Source organism: Drosophila elegans, unplaced genomic scaffold, assembly GCF_018152505.1.
Source record: "Drosophila elegans isolate 14027-0461.03 unplaced genomic scaffold, ASM1815250v1 contig_208, whole genome shotgun sequence".
NCBI lineage: Eukaryota > Metazoa > Arthropoda > Insecta > Diptera > Drosophilidae > Drosophila > Drosophila elegans.
The window spans coordinates 19549299-19563827 of NW_024545578.1; the positions used below are offsets into that span (position 1 = coordinate 19549299).

Sequence of the window (14529 nt, forward strand, 5' to 3'; positions counted from 1 at the left end):
GTATAAAAAAAATAACAGTGATTAGATTTGGTAAGTAATGGAGATGACTCAAGAATATATTACCTATTTTCTTGAGCTCATCAGATATTTCAATTACGCCCACGCTCATCTTCTTGGTGATCGTTTCTCCCACCGATTTGCAGAACTCAGCATCCGTCAGCGACTTCCGTGGTTCCGCGGACACTGGAGCAATAAGTCCCTCCTCTTTGATTAAATCTGTTAGTGGAGCAGTGGCTTGCTTGCCAAAGGTGTCACTGTCATATTCACTTGTCAGATGTTGGGGCACTTGAGTTACCACAGTGGTGGTCAGCTTGGGTGTGTGGAAAGGTGATGCATCCCCAACTGGGGCCGCTGACTCAATGCCATCAATCAGTTCTTCTTTAAGCTTGGACTCACTGCCTATGACCTTTGACGGCAGCTGCGTCTGCTTTTCCATATTTAGGAAATCTTCAGTGAGCTGACGCTCGTTCCGTGGTTTTTGCTCTTTAGGCTGTTCCACTAGTCGTTCAGCAGTCTTTGTCACCTCCTCAACCAGGTTCTTTGCAGGTTCGGAAACGAGCTGAGTTTGCTGTTCCATGCTCAAGAAATCAGCGGTTAATTGTCGCTCATTCAGGGGTTTGTTTTCAGTGGCCTGTACAGGCTCAGTCTCAGTCAGAGGCTTTTTAGTTTCTTCTATTATGGTTTTCCTGGGCTCTACCACAGGTATCCTACTGGCTAGCGGTAAGGATTTCACAGTGACTATTGAATCCGGTTCCGATGCACTTGTGGATGTCAAACTGGATTCAAGGAGCTTCTCAGAGGTTTGCGGAATGGTTTGTAATTGGCTTTGCTGCTCCATGCTGAGGAAATCGTGGGTGAGCTTGCGGGCTTCGGCGGTTGTGATTTGCTCTTCGATCTTGTGGAATGTTTCAACTACTTCGGCCACCTTTTCCGCCACTATATCCTCCTTTGGTTGAACATGAGTTAGGGACTTATCTTCAATCTTGACTAACTCATCCACTTTGCTGGAAATTTCCGACGTTTTCTCTGACTTCGTGACCTTCTCCTCGATCTTGTGGAATGTGTCAATCAGCTCGGAGACCTTTTCGGTAAGAGTCTCAGCTTTAGCAATCATTTCTGGGTGTTCAACGGGCTTGTCCTTTAGCTGTTCAGTTCCCAGACCTGCTGTCATAATGGTAGCTGTAGAGGCGACAACATCATCCAAGATCTTTGATTCTTGCTTATCCATTGATTTTCTCGGCTCCACTTTGGGTATCTTACTGGCTGCTGCGGCTGCCTTTGGTTCGGCAGCCAGTTTTTCGCCCTGCAGAAAGTCTAGAGTCATTTTCCGAGCATCCACTTCACCAATCTTTTGAGCTTCGGCTGGTGTTGTCTTGACTGGTATCTTTGAGACAGGTTTCTCAGATTTGGTCTCAGCCACCGAATCAATATCGGACTCAACTGTAGCACGTGGAGCTGCGGTAAGTTTCATCGAGTCCTCGCTCGGCTTGCGTGTAAACTTAGGGATCTGGGTCTTGGGTTCGCCACCATGGAAGTCATACTTGACCTTCTTGGCTTCGAATTCGGCAATTGTCTCCTCTATACTTGAGCTTTCAATGATTTGGACAGATTTCGATTGCTCCTGGGTCACTGTCTTGGTATCCTCCAGGTGTTTAATCGTATCGCTGACCCTTGTTGATTCGGCAGACGCCTGAGTGGGCAAGGTTGCTATAGATTTCACGGGTTTGCTGGTCTCGAAGGAGCTTATTATGTTCTCAACCTTCTTGCTGGCGATTTCGGTCACCTCGCTGATAACTTGCTGCACCTCTTTTACTGTTTCCTGAGGCATTGAAGCCAGGGGACTGGTCTTCTCCTTGACCTCTTCAACAAACTTCTCGTGAACCGTTGCGGTGGTGGAAGTAGCAGGGAGTTGGCTGCGCTTTTCGATCTCCAGGAAATCCTCTGTGATGTCCCGAGCTTCTTGGCGGGTTATGGTGGTCACCCGACTGAAGGTGACTCCATCTTTCTCCTTCTTTTCGGCAGCACTGATGTCCTGGACAATTTTATCAGTCTGGTCTGGAGATGATGGCTGGTCTTCCTCCTCCGAGCTGCGGCCGGATGTCTTGAACTTGTGCGTCAGTTCTTTGTCGAACTCGCTCTTGCTGACTTCGGTTGAGTCCATCTTGCCCATCTTCATCTTGATGACTTGATCGGGTACTGTAGTTGTCTTGATGATCACATTGTCGGCGGGCAGTTGCATCAGTATCTCGGACTCGTGATGTGCCTTTTTGTCCTCGATAAGACTCTTCCGCTTGATTTCGGTTATTTCGCGGTTTATCTCTCTCTTTTGCGTCGAGGCAGGAATGGATCGCTCTACGGACAGTCGTTTGACAATCTTCTCACGGCGCTCGGCCACTGTTCGCTTAGCAGCTTCCTCATCGGATTCGGATTCCTCGACTTCCTTCTCCTCGGCAGAGTATTTGACTTCCTCGCGTTCGTTGATTTGTTGGATTCGCTTGCCTGAGGGAAGAGCTTAAAGGGTTATTCAATGGGAAGATGTTCAAAACCCGTTTGCAATTCGGCTCAAGAAGATTCAAAAATGACACATTATTTTTGGATCTTATTTAGCTCACCGGCCATTTAATTTTCAAACTTTTACTTACTTTCTTTGCGAACCAGCTCCTCCACGGATTCCGAGTTTTTCATGATATCCGTGTCGTCAAACTCTCGTGAATGCGATAGTCGTCCACTCTTGCACTTTTTCATAATATCGTCTCGTCCTATGTCCTTAAGAGCTGTTTCCAGTGACAGGATATCGTAGTTGGGCTTGTCCTTATACAGGCGAATCATGCTCTGCGCCTGCCTGGCAATACTGTCGGTGTTTTGGTTGATAATCTCGTCAATTTCCTCCGCATTAATGCCAATTTCAGGTGCCAGCTGAATCCAATCTTTACCCAACAGGTTTGAGAGATCAACGATGCGGATGTCGCCAATGTAATGGTCATTTTGATGTTTGCTCAAACTGAACATTGAGGTCCTGTAGGCGGAGGTGACACGGTCCGAGAAAGCTGTAGTTGAGTCCGGAATTACAGCCTCCGGAAGTACGATGTTCAGTATGCAAATGGGCTGTTGCGGGGGCTCACCCTTGGCCACCTTCGGCTCTTTCATGAACAGTGTGCGCCCCACTATATCAGCATGCTGGTCTTTGACACGCACAGTGAAGGGCAGACGGTTCTCTCGGAAGGCCTTGAATTGCAGCTGCAACTGGTCGCCCGATTTGGTAACGGGTACCAGGTTGCCGGCCATCTCGATGTACTGCGGCTTGCCCTCAAGGACCTCCACATCGCGGCTCTTGGCCACTTCCGTGTAGAGTTCGTGCTTCTCGAGTGTTTTATCCTCGCGGTCGTCGGTCATGCAGAAGACGCGGAGACGGGCCTCGAAAGGTTCGATCTTCTTGGCGAACACCACAAACTTGGCAATGAACGGCACGTGAATTACTTCCCTGGATTCAGAGAATAATATGTTAAATATGATTCTTGTAAAATTACCAGTTCAACCACTCACTTGTACAGCTCGGTGGCCATTTTGGTGGCGTCCGAAATATTGCGGCAATCCATCAGCCAGAATCGAGCAGATACAGTGGTCGTAAAGGAGACACAGTCGTTGACAAAAGTCAGAGGCGTGGAACCGGTAACATCCTCCCATTGAGCACGGGATGGTCCACCTGGCGATGGATTAGTAGATGGAAGACGGAAAAAGGGAAACGTTCAATTACGAGACTGATGGGTTGCACAATGGGCTTTACGTATAGACTACATATATGTATGTAAAAACTCTTGAAAAACTCTACTGTTGTCTCATTAGCAGATTAATATTGAATTGAATTCCAAAATTGTTAAACTAATTTCACAAACGAAACCATAAACTCAACACAAAACTTGTTCAGAGAGAATTACGATTGTGTGTGTTAATTACAAAGCAATTAGATGGAATAGGATTGAAAAGTATTATTGTATATAGTTTATGGTATAGTATTAAAATCGTATTTAGCGATAAGTATTAGGAATATTAAGTATCTTGTTGTTATCTGTGGCATGGCATGAATGTAGTGAGATATGTGGCGTCTTTTGACTGTAGAGAGTGATGTGTTTTGTGGAGTGTGTGAGTCGATGATTTGATGAGGCACTTTGATTTCAAGCATATATTTGGTTAATTTGGTTGGGCTGTAGCATTTACAGAGGTACGAGTACTAAGGTACTTGTTGCGCTTACTCGAAGCCATTTTGAAATAACATGCTTAATATTTTAGAAAAACGTATTTTTTGGTTTCTCTTGAATGAAAAATAAGTGAGCGCGTCACGTGTTTCTTGTTGTAAATGTGTTCAAATCAACGGAAATCCCAAAGAAACAGAATCAACAAATCAAAAACCAAATCATAAAAACATAAGCTAAACTAAATCAGAATGTTAAAAATATTCGGAAACTTGTAAATACATTTTATATGTTTAAATATTTGTATGGTACATTAACAAAACACCGTTTGTAATAGGATTTATTGAGCTTGCCATAGCATTCGATTGACTATAGTTTCTTCCTCAATAGTTGACATTTATTCGGTTTCAGAAAAGTTCTCTTTGGTGCCACAAACAGTAGAAATTCAAAATTGATCATTCACATTTGGTTTATTTTTTGGAAAACAGTCGATGTACATAATACTATTCTGCTTTGTTTTATACGAAATAATAGAAACCAACACAAAAGTTAAAAGCTCAATAAACAACAGATAAATAAACTACAATCAGGTGCACGGCATTCCAACCGAAAAATGTATACATATAAAACATAAAGCTTGAGAGCCTTAACAAGTATGATATGTAATTATGGAACAAGAATAAGAGTCGAATTTGTAATTGAAACAACTGAAAACATTAAAGTATTCTGGCACAATCTGGTGGCCTTGCTTTAAATACGGTTTCAATGGCCCAAAGAGCAACTTTAGTTGGCGTTTAGTTTAGCTTACAAAACCTACAAACTCTTTAATGAAATTGTGCAGTTTAGTTATATATATTTGGCAATAAACCGCGTGCAGTCAGAAAATCGCTTAGGTAGTTCATATTATTGTATGTTAGAGGGGGAGAGGTTAGACAGAGAGAAAGAGAAGGCGGCAAAGACATTTGCATGACAAGCTTAAGGTTCGTAAAGGTAAATTGGAAAGTTTGCTTACTTCAAAAACTAAGCTGCTTTGAGCTGGAAGCATTATCTTGGCTTAGAGAACATTGCCAATCGAGTGGGGACTTGAGCAGGCCCCACCAAACAGAAAGTTAGCCCTGAGCATCTGGTACAGTAAACCCAAAGACGCAGCGCAACCCGAATTTAAGCAAAGAATTAAGAAAAACGGAGGAAATTATCGGGGCAACTGAAAAACAAATAACTCAACGAAACTTAGAAAAAACAAGGACTTAAGGCATAGAAGTTGAAAAAATTAATTGTTTGAAATATTTGCAATAGTTTCTTAACAAGAGAATTTATCATAAACAAAATATGCAGAATTTTCAAATTTTTTTTGTCAAATTTTATTCTTGGAATTTGTTGTTTGCCTTATTTTGCAACACAATAATATTATCATTTGTATTACTATTTTTTTGTTTTTTATATTTGGCATAGAACGAAACAACTAAATATGAACAAATAACGATTTTATTTTGTAAACAGTTTCAATTTGAAACTTCATACATGTTTGTGAATTTCTGAATTTTTGTATTATTTATTTTAGTATTTGTGACGTTTGAGTCAGTTTTAGTTACCTTTTAGAGACCTTTTCCGAAACACACCTTCAATGGATTGAGAAAACAGAACGGAATGCGTGCACACGTATGCAATGACGCATTAGTACGAAATTATAGAACAATTAAATAGGTTTTCGATCAAGAATTGAATTGAAGTTTGTTTTGTTTGGGTTTGTTTTTGCTCAACACGAAATCGAAATACAAATCGAAATCATTGAAAATCATCAGAACGAACTAAAGCGGTAACGAACGCAAATCGAACAAAGGGTAACGGAACGAACACCGTTTTTGGCACAATGAAGAGACACACTGAACATGACACTGATCTGGGTTTGGATCGAGTAAAAGTACGAGATATAGGTGTGGAGTATCTGTATCTGTTTCTGTGGCTGTATCTTTTTCTGTGTTGTGTGTGGGTGTCATTGATGTATGAGCGTATCGGAGGTGAGGGTGGCAAATGCTCTACAACTGGCTAGAGTTCCAAAGGAGTTACGATAGGATACGATACGATATGATGCGGGATACTGCCGGAACAACCCGTTCGAACAACTTATGTTTACGCATCTACTACACAGACACAAGCACAATGTTTCAGATCGGATCGGATGGGACCTACCAACGAATGCCTTTCAATTCAATTTCATTATCATTACAATTTCAATGTGGGATGTCTCCCCAGAGTTTTTTACTTTAAATTTGTTCAATTCCACTGTACATGTTGAATATAGTATATATATATATGGCACGTATGGTATATATAAAGTACTACGTTTTAGCACATGAGATACTGTATTCTAAATGTTATAGACAACCAAAATGAACAACGGAAGCACGTACAAAACTCAACTCAACGAAAGCATATATAGTTACACTCAAGAAATCATAAACAGGAATGAAGTAAATGAAGGCCTGAGACAGAGGTATATATAGAGATATAGAGAGGAAGAGGAAGGGGGGGGTATCAAGTAGGATCAGAAATACTCAAAAAACATCAACTAACGTAATGAAAATGTAAGTGGATATACTCGTAATAGTCATAATGGTAATTAGTAATTGGTATTTGGTAATTGGTAATAATAACTGCTTGGATCACATCGTACAAACAACACAAAAACCCGCTCTTAGCGGGCGGTTCGTTAGTGGATCGGCTTCAACTTACCTGTAATCGAGCAGAGCAGTCGCAGGGTGGGCGTGTTGCCCGAGTACTGATTGATCATCCCCTGGCTGTGAGCCTTGGGGGCGGGCATGCTGAGGGTGATGGCCTTGTGGAATTTCCGGCGACGCGGCTCGACCGTAACAATGGGCGATACGGCCACGCCGCGGCCCAAAAGCTTGGCGGTGAGATCGGGATCCACCGGCTGGGCCTAGAACGAGTGTAACGGATTTCGATTGGCGCTATAGACAAAAATCGATTTACCGGCCACGCTTACACGCTTACATTACACAGTCATGAGGTGAACCAAAAGGAAACTTAATCAAAACTGACAAACAAAAGTATATATACGAAATATGCGCTTCTTGTCGGTCATACGGAAACGAATAAAACAAATAAAATGAAATGAGTCTTGGGCTAAATGGTGAACATTCTCGATTCGATTACACTTTGTTTACAGTTTTTGTGTTTCTGTACAATGCTTATTGGTTGGATGTTTATGCATATCGTTTTCATGGTTGGTTGGTTGTATTGAGCAATTGCATGTTTCAGTTAAATTACAGCATAAGTTAACTACAAACGATAACAATGTTCAAGCCCATTTATGTCCCAATAAATTTAGTTATCAAAAAAACTCAGTCTACAACTGAAGAACTAGAAAGGTAACGCAAAACTTTATACAATGTACAAAACACAAAGGAAAATAAACATTTTTATATGTAGAAAGAAGTTTACAGATATCAGATAAATGCAAATAAAACGTGCGAAACTTTTAACTCATGAGTGGGGCCATTATAAAATCGTTTTTTGCTTACGGCATGGCTAAAATGTTACAACTTCGTTAGGCACTCCAAACCGGACCCAATTGTAACTCTCTGTGAAAATAATTTCACCTCTTCTCATTTTTTTTTTGAAAAAGCAATTGAATGAAAAAGTAATCAAATGAAAAGTAATTAAAACATTTTCATTGGCATAAATTTTTTTTCGAACTAAATTTATTGGGTAGTACTGCATTTCAGAGAACTTGTAAGTATAATCTTATGCATAAGTAGATAATAATCATAAATAATGTATGAATAGTTAAGAGTAGTTAGCATATAGGTAAATGTATCATAATATTCGATATAAGATATTCATATGTCTTATTAAGTTGGACAATTGTTTTTGCTCTTGCTGTTTATAAGCTTCACGAAGTTCTGCGATCTGACAGACTTCACTTGATCCATGATCAAATTGAATCGGTTCATATAATTGTATTATTGTATGTCACTGTTTTTCATAGCATTTCTGACTAGGTTAGCATGGGGATACCGATTAAACAATGGCTCCATAAGCTTAGTGCCGTAAAGTTATTAAGTGTGTCTCAATATAATCAAACAAAGTGCACATATTTCATACGAGTAATAACATTTGGAAAATTCAACTCCAAAGCTCGTTTACAATGGTTTAGGTTCGCGGTAATCATTCCATTCTGACCACTGTAAATTAACTTTGCAATTTTGTATCTACCATACTTCGCTACACAGGTTTAAGGGCGGGTTAACATAGATGGTTATTAGTTACTGGTTATAGGAGTACTGGTTATAAATGCTCATTTTCATAATGGAAAACCTTTTTTGCATTCTTTTTTGATATTCTTTGGGGAAGTTGTAGATTAAATGCTCTAGTATATATGCTGACCGATAAATAATTTGAATTTCTCTTTTGTTTAAGTACAGATTTAAGTGGCCTGTTTGGTTTACCAGATGAGCGAGAAGCGCTTCTTCTTGGGCACATGATTGACGCTTATTTTGCGCAATTTCTCAGGCGCAACGCCCTTGCGCGGTTTAAAGAGGTTTACCTGTAAGCCAACTTTGATCTTCTTGGTGAGGGCTCCCTGTGGGAAGACGGCCTGCACCTGCGGCACCACTGTGCTGGACACCATGCCGCCCTCGGGCCCAATGGCATGTACCTCCTGGCGTATACGCGATACCACGGCGAAGTACTGAGGGAAGTCGTAGGTGACAAAGCGGCAGACATGGTTGCCAGCCTGCTCCTCCAGTTGGGCAATTTCTGCAACAAAGAGCTCCAGTTAAAGACCAGCAAAAGGCTGAGAACACCCCTACCCCCCACTCACCCTCTGGCTCGAAACACTGCTGCAGGACATCGTGGATTATCTCCTCGGAGTTATCGATGGTGTGCTCCCGCCATGTTTCACCATTGTCCGAGCGCAGGATAATGATCTCGCGCTCCTTGCCACGCAGCGAGGCGAAATGTGGCACCTCCATGACCACCGGCCCAATGAACTTGGTGGAGCATGGGCCCAGTTCCAGGACACGACTGGCCAGAGCCTCGCCCTCCATCAGTTGAGGGGGATGCATGGTGCGCTGCGGCTTCACATAGCGACAGGTGACCCTAGTTGGCTGACAGGTGGATCGGGAGGGAATGATCATCCGGACGCCACTGTGCCGACAGCCACGCATGGCTCCTCCACGGGCATCGACCAGGAAGGACACCAGGAAGCTCTTCCAGCTCAGTTTGCGGCTGCAGAGAAACCGATAATTAGTTGAGAATGGGACTTGTTACTTGATTCGACTTAAAAAAATAAAATAAATGAACGATAAATAATAAAGCCTCACAACGAAACACACACTTTTAAACGATGTATTATATATATATATAGGATGTACTTATAATTAAACTGAAAATCGTTTATAGTGATGATTTCCAGTCTCAGAAGTAGTTCAAGCTATTTGCTTTTGAAAACAATCCCAGAAGACAATTATACATTTTATCTAGGTATTTCCAAAAGTATTTAGTTAGAAGCTTAGAAATTAAAAAAAAAAAACTTTCATAAAAGATACTTTACTTCCTGTTAAAAATAGGTCATCAATTTTTGAAAAGAAATTACTTATTTTAAAAATTTGATGAGATTGATATATACATTTGCTCTTTAATTTATTAATCATAGTTAAAATAAATATTTTGTAGATAAGTTTTCAAAACTCCGGAGCACATGAAAATTTAATCATAGTATCAATAAATCACAAGGAATTAAAATGAAATGGTATGGCACACAACAGAAACTCACCCCACATGCGGCGGCTCATCGTGTCCAGATCCATTGGCAATGTACACCCCATCCACGGTGGCCTTGGGCGAACTGCCGTAGACCTGGGCCTTGTGCGGACTGATCACCTCCTCACCGATGGTGGGCGGCACTCCAGAGGCATACTCGGTGCTCTGGGTCATCCGGTTGGAGTCCATGCGCTCATCACGGGTCACATCGATCGGGAGCGAGTCGTCGCCTAGGGATTTCATTTCATCAACGGTCAAATAGCGGTATGGTTGGTCTGATAGCATATTGTCTTCGCCTAGAGTTTTGATTCGATTTCGATGCGTTTCGATGGCATTCCGCAGCATTTGCATTTTGTTTAAGCACAAGACAGTCCAATTGGCCATATAGCGTTGTAGTTGTTGTTATTATTTTGAATTATTGTTGTTGTTTGGTGGTATTGTTGTTGTTAAAGTGTTGGAATTGTTGTTGGTTGGTTTGTTGGTTGGTTGGTATTGTTGAATTGCAGATGAGAGCGCAGTGCATTGAAAGTAGAAGAATGCAAATGAGTTTGATTTTAGTTACAAAATTTCGTAAGTTTTACATGCTTCCTTTTATAATCGGTATAATAAATATATATATAAGGGTGATATAAAGCTAGCATGACCATTAAATAGGAGCATATAACATGGATACGATAATAGTGGTGGTATAGATAAAGACACAGAGGAGTACATTTTTTCATGCCGCGACTTCAAGCAAATTCTGGTTCAAATTATCTCAGCCCAAACTCTGACAACCCAGACAAAAGTCTCTATGTTTCTGAAAGCTAATTAGACTATTTAAACGCTTCAAAGAACTATTTGATGGACTTGAGTTATATCGAATTTTTGTTTAGACTCCTAACTAATTTTTTTTCTAAAATCTTTTCGAAAAACCTTGTATTTTAATATACGGCTATGGTTTATAATTTTATTCATATTTCCTGCTAAAAAGGGTTGCGCTGACTTATATAGATTCGGAGTCAAAATTTTTAAAAACAAATATTGCAATATATCATTTTCTCCTATTAATTAATATTGCTCATTAATTTTTAAAGTTTAAGCAAAGTTTAGAGTCTCCACTCCATTGCCCAATTACAACGTCAAGAAAATAGTTTACATTTATACATTTCAGGCCCATATAAAGTGCCAGTAGAACGCCAAACTTTATTATGGACATTTCATTAAGCCAATTTTGTTCCAATCGCAGCCAATTAGTGCACTTGATAACGGCCAGCACTTAAGATAGGAATACGAATACGAGTATACGGATACGGTTACGGATACGGATACGGATAGGGGGTTTCCAAGTGGCCCTGGGCACTTACTGGAGACACAGAGTTTGTCGCCCTGGTAGTACGGCAGATAGATCGGGCCAATGCCGTACTCGTAGCCAGCGTCCAGTTGCCAGTTAGTGTCACCTGACACACACATGAAAGAGCGGGGATTCACTTAGGACTATCGTAATCTATATGTACTATGTAATCTATGGGTGGTGCTCAGTGTCTGTGTGCTGGCTGACTAACTGGGCAGTGATCTTGTGATCTTATGATTTTGTGGCTTATGGTTAGGGTTTTTGGATGGGTGTGTAAGTGGGGTATACGTACCGCCCTCTTCCTCGGAGTCGGACATGAAGGACTCGTGCATGGCCTCTGGAGCCACCACACGGTACTTCTCCTCGGTTTGGGCCGGAGCCGTGGCGGCCTCGTCCTCCTTGGTGATGGTCTTCAGCGAGTCGAGGACACTGATGTAGCCCAATTTGCGGGCAATGTGCAACGGTGTCTGCCCATTGACCGTCTGGGCATTGGCATTGGCCTTGTGCTCCAGCAGGAGGTTCACAATGTGGCAATGACCCTGCTGGGCGGTCTGATGCAGCGGCGTGTACCCAATCGAGGTGGCCGCATCCACATTGGCTCCGTTCTGCAGCAAAAAGCGCACCATGTTGGCCTGTCCGAAGTGCGAGGCCACATGCAAGGGCGTGTAGCCCGCCTTGGTGGCCATGTCGATGTTGGCGCCATTCTTCTCCAGGATTTCGGCCACATTCACGTTGTCCTCCTGGGCACACAGATGCATGGGTGTTAGGCCATTCTTGGCCGGATGGTTGACGGCGGCCTTGTGCTCGATCAGCAGATTGGAGATCTCGGCATGGCCTTCCTGGCTGCTCAAATGGAGTGGCGTGAATCCGGCCTTGCTCTCGGCATTGGCCAGAGCGCCGTATTCCAACAGGGTGGTGGCTATGTCCATCTGGTTCTTCCTGGCCGCAATGTGAAGTGGTGTGTGTCCATTCTTGGCCGTAGCATGTGGACTGGCTCCCTTCTCCAGGAGCAACAACGCCACCTGCTGGTTGTTGTAGTGACAGGCCACATGCAACGGGGTGACTCCATTCTTGCCCTGGGCGTCCACGTCCGCCTCCTTTTGGAGCAGCAACTGGGCCACCTTGATGTGTCCATATTTGGCCGTCAAATGCAGAGGGGTGAATCCCTTCTTGGTGGCGGCATCCAAGGCGGCGCCGTTCTCAATTAGCACAGCGGCCACCTGCAGGAGGTTACAACAAAGTCACACACATGAATACGATTGCCAGGCAATCCCACTGAACTACGTGCCAAAAATCAAATTACCAACATTTTTCGCAACAAATCATAATGTCAAATATGTACTAAAAAAAAAAGAAGAGTTGCAACATTTATTCAAAAACAAAACGCTAAAAAGACAACAACACAAGAGCTAAACAGACAACTCATAATACCGATACAAGTACAAAAACCAAAACCAAAAGGTCGAGTGAAAAACTTAAAGTCAAATGAAAAACTCCTGATGGCGTATCCAAAACAACTGCATCAGGTAAACGGTGTCGATGTGGTCGGTGATCTTTTTCGCAATCAGCTCTTTTACCTCGTCCTGGCCCTCCTTGGCGGCGATATGGAGTGCCGTGTACATGTCCTTGGTGGTGGCGTCCACCTGGGCGCCATGCTGCAGCAGCAGCATCACGATGTCCACGTTTCCCAGCCGCGAGGCGATGTGCAGCGGCGTCTGCTGCTCCCGGGCACGGGCGTCCACCTGGGCGCCATTGCGCAGCAGGATGCGAATGATGTCGGTCTGGAAGAGGTCATTTGGAGTACAAAAGAGCGTTACATTTCTACAGAGGAAAGGGGTATGTCCTTAGATGGTAAGACCGAATTTGTATCTCATATTTGAAGAGTGTTTTATATTTTTGGTGGCTTTTTATTTTATATATCTTTTCCCAGTCGCCTTAACTTATGCTTTCAAAGATCAAGATTAAACCTCGCACATAGATCGAACGGCTAAATGTTTATAATTTTGTACATCTATGTTTCCGATTTCCACTACCCAAATGTATATTTCATAGGAGGACAATTTAAATAAATTTTTTTAATACCCATATTGTAAGAAAGAAAAGATTTGTATATGTTATCATATTTACAAAGAAGTTTATATACTATGATAGTTATAAATAAAGGATAAAATAATATTTGCTGTTTTTATCTTTGTATTACTTGCAATCTATTTATATAACTAGTAAAATTAAAAAAAATAATTGTATATAAATCAAAACTATGTACTTTAAATGCTTTAAATTCAGTAGACTGCCTGCTCATACGCCATCAAAAAAGGTTTCAATTCGTTTAGTTATAAATTTATCTTAAAGAACTCTAATTGTTTTAATTATTAAATCATTAAATCCTGACTCACCTGGTTGGCCCTGGCGGCCAGATGCAGTGGTGTCTCGCCGCGCACAGTGGGCACATCGGGACTGGCATCGTGCTGCAGCAGATAGATGACGATGTTCATGCAGCCCATGAAGGCGGCCACGTGGAGCGGAGTAAGTCCGCTCTCCGTGGTGGCACTTATGCTGGCCCCATGCCGCAGGAGCAGCTCCACCACCTTCAAGCGGTTCTTCTTGCAGGCAATGTGCAGCGGAGTGAATCCATTCAAGGCCCTTGCGTTGGCGTCCGCATTCCGGTCCAGGAGAAGTTTGGCCACCCTCACGTGACCACAGTGGGCGGCCACATGGAGAGCGGTCAGGTAATCCACGGTTACCTCGTCCACGGGAGCACGATGGTACAACAGGATGCGGGCGGCATCCACATGCTCACCCTGGGCGGCCATATGGAGGGGTGCCAATCCGTTTTTGGTCTTGGCGCTGATTGGAGCTCCCCGCTCGAGCAGCATATCCACCACCTGCTCGTGACCCGAACGAGCGGCACAATGGAGCGGAGTGAGTCCGTCCCGGGTCTTTGCCTCGATGTTACCACCCTTCTCCAGCAGCAGCGACACCATATTGGTCTTACCCCACTTGGCGGCCACGTGCAGTGGACTGATGTTGTGCTTCGCCGAGTAGTTCACATCGGCGCCCTTCTGGATGAGCAGGTTGGCGATGTTCTGGTTGCCATAATGAGAGGCGATGTGCAGCGGGGTGAAGCCCGACTTGGAAGTTACGTCCGGATTGTGGTCATTCTGAAAGAGCGAAATTGGATTGAAATTCGTTATAAAGGCCAAATTATTAATTGGATATCGA

General features: G+C 42.8%; 1 protein-coding gene across 31 annotated transcripts in view; it reads right to left on the reverse strand.

Moving 5' to 3' along the window:
- Window positions 1-14529, reverse strand: part of LOC108142208 (ankyrin-3) — a 66181-nt gene that overhangs the window by 41059 nt on the left and 10593 nt on the right. For 20 of the 31 annotated variants that reach the window (XM_041707953.1, XM_041707947.1, XM_041707955.1 and 17 more), the window contains 11 exons: window positions 13704-14468; window positions 12885-13088; window positions 11600-12527; window positions 9988-10270; window positions 9034-9440; window positions 8758-8969; window positions 6924-7128; window positions 5783-5809; window positions 3544-3703; window positions 2643-3481; window positions 64-2511 (listed from right to left, as the gene is read on the reverse strand). In XM_041707953.1, the coding sequence (XP_041563887.1) occupies window positions 64-2511; window positions 2643-3481; window positions 3544-3703; window positions 5783-5809; window positions 6924-7128; window positions 8758-8969; window positions 9034-9440; window positions 9988-10270; window positions 11600-12527; window positions 12885-13088; window positions 13704-14468 (6478 nt within the window). The remainder of the gene's footprint in view (window positions 1-63; window positions 2512-2642; window positions 3482-3543; window positions 3704-5782; window positions 5810-6923; window positions 7129-8757; window positions 8970-9033; window positions 9441-9987; window positions 10271-11599; window positions 12528-12884; window positions 13089-13703; window positions 14469-14529) is intronic. The other 11 variants (XM_017265901.2, XM_017265904.2, XM_017265911.2 and 8 more) reach the window with 3 other exon arrangements.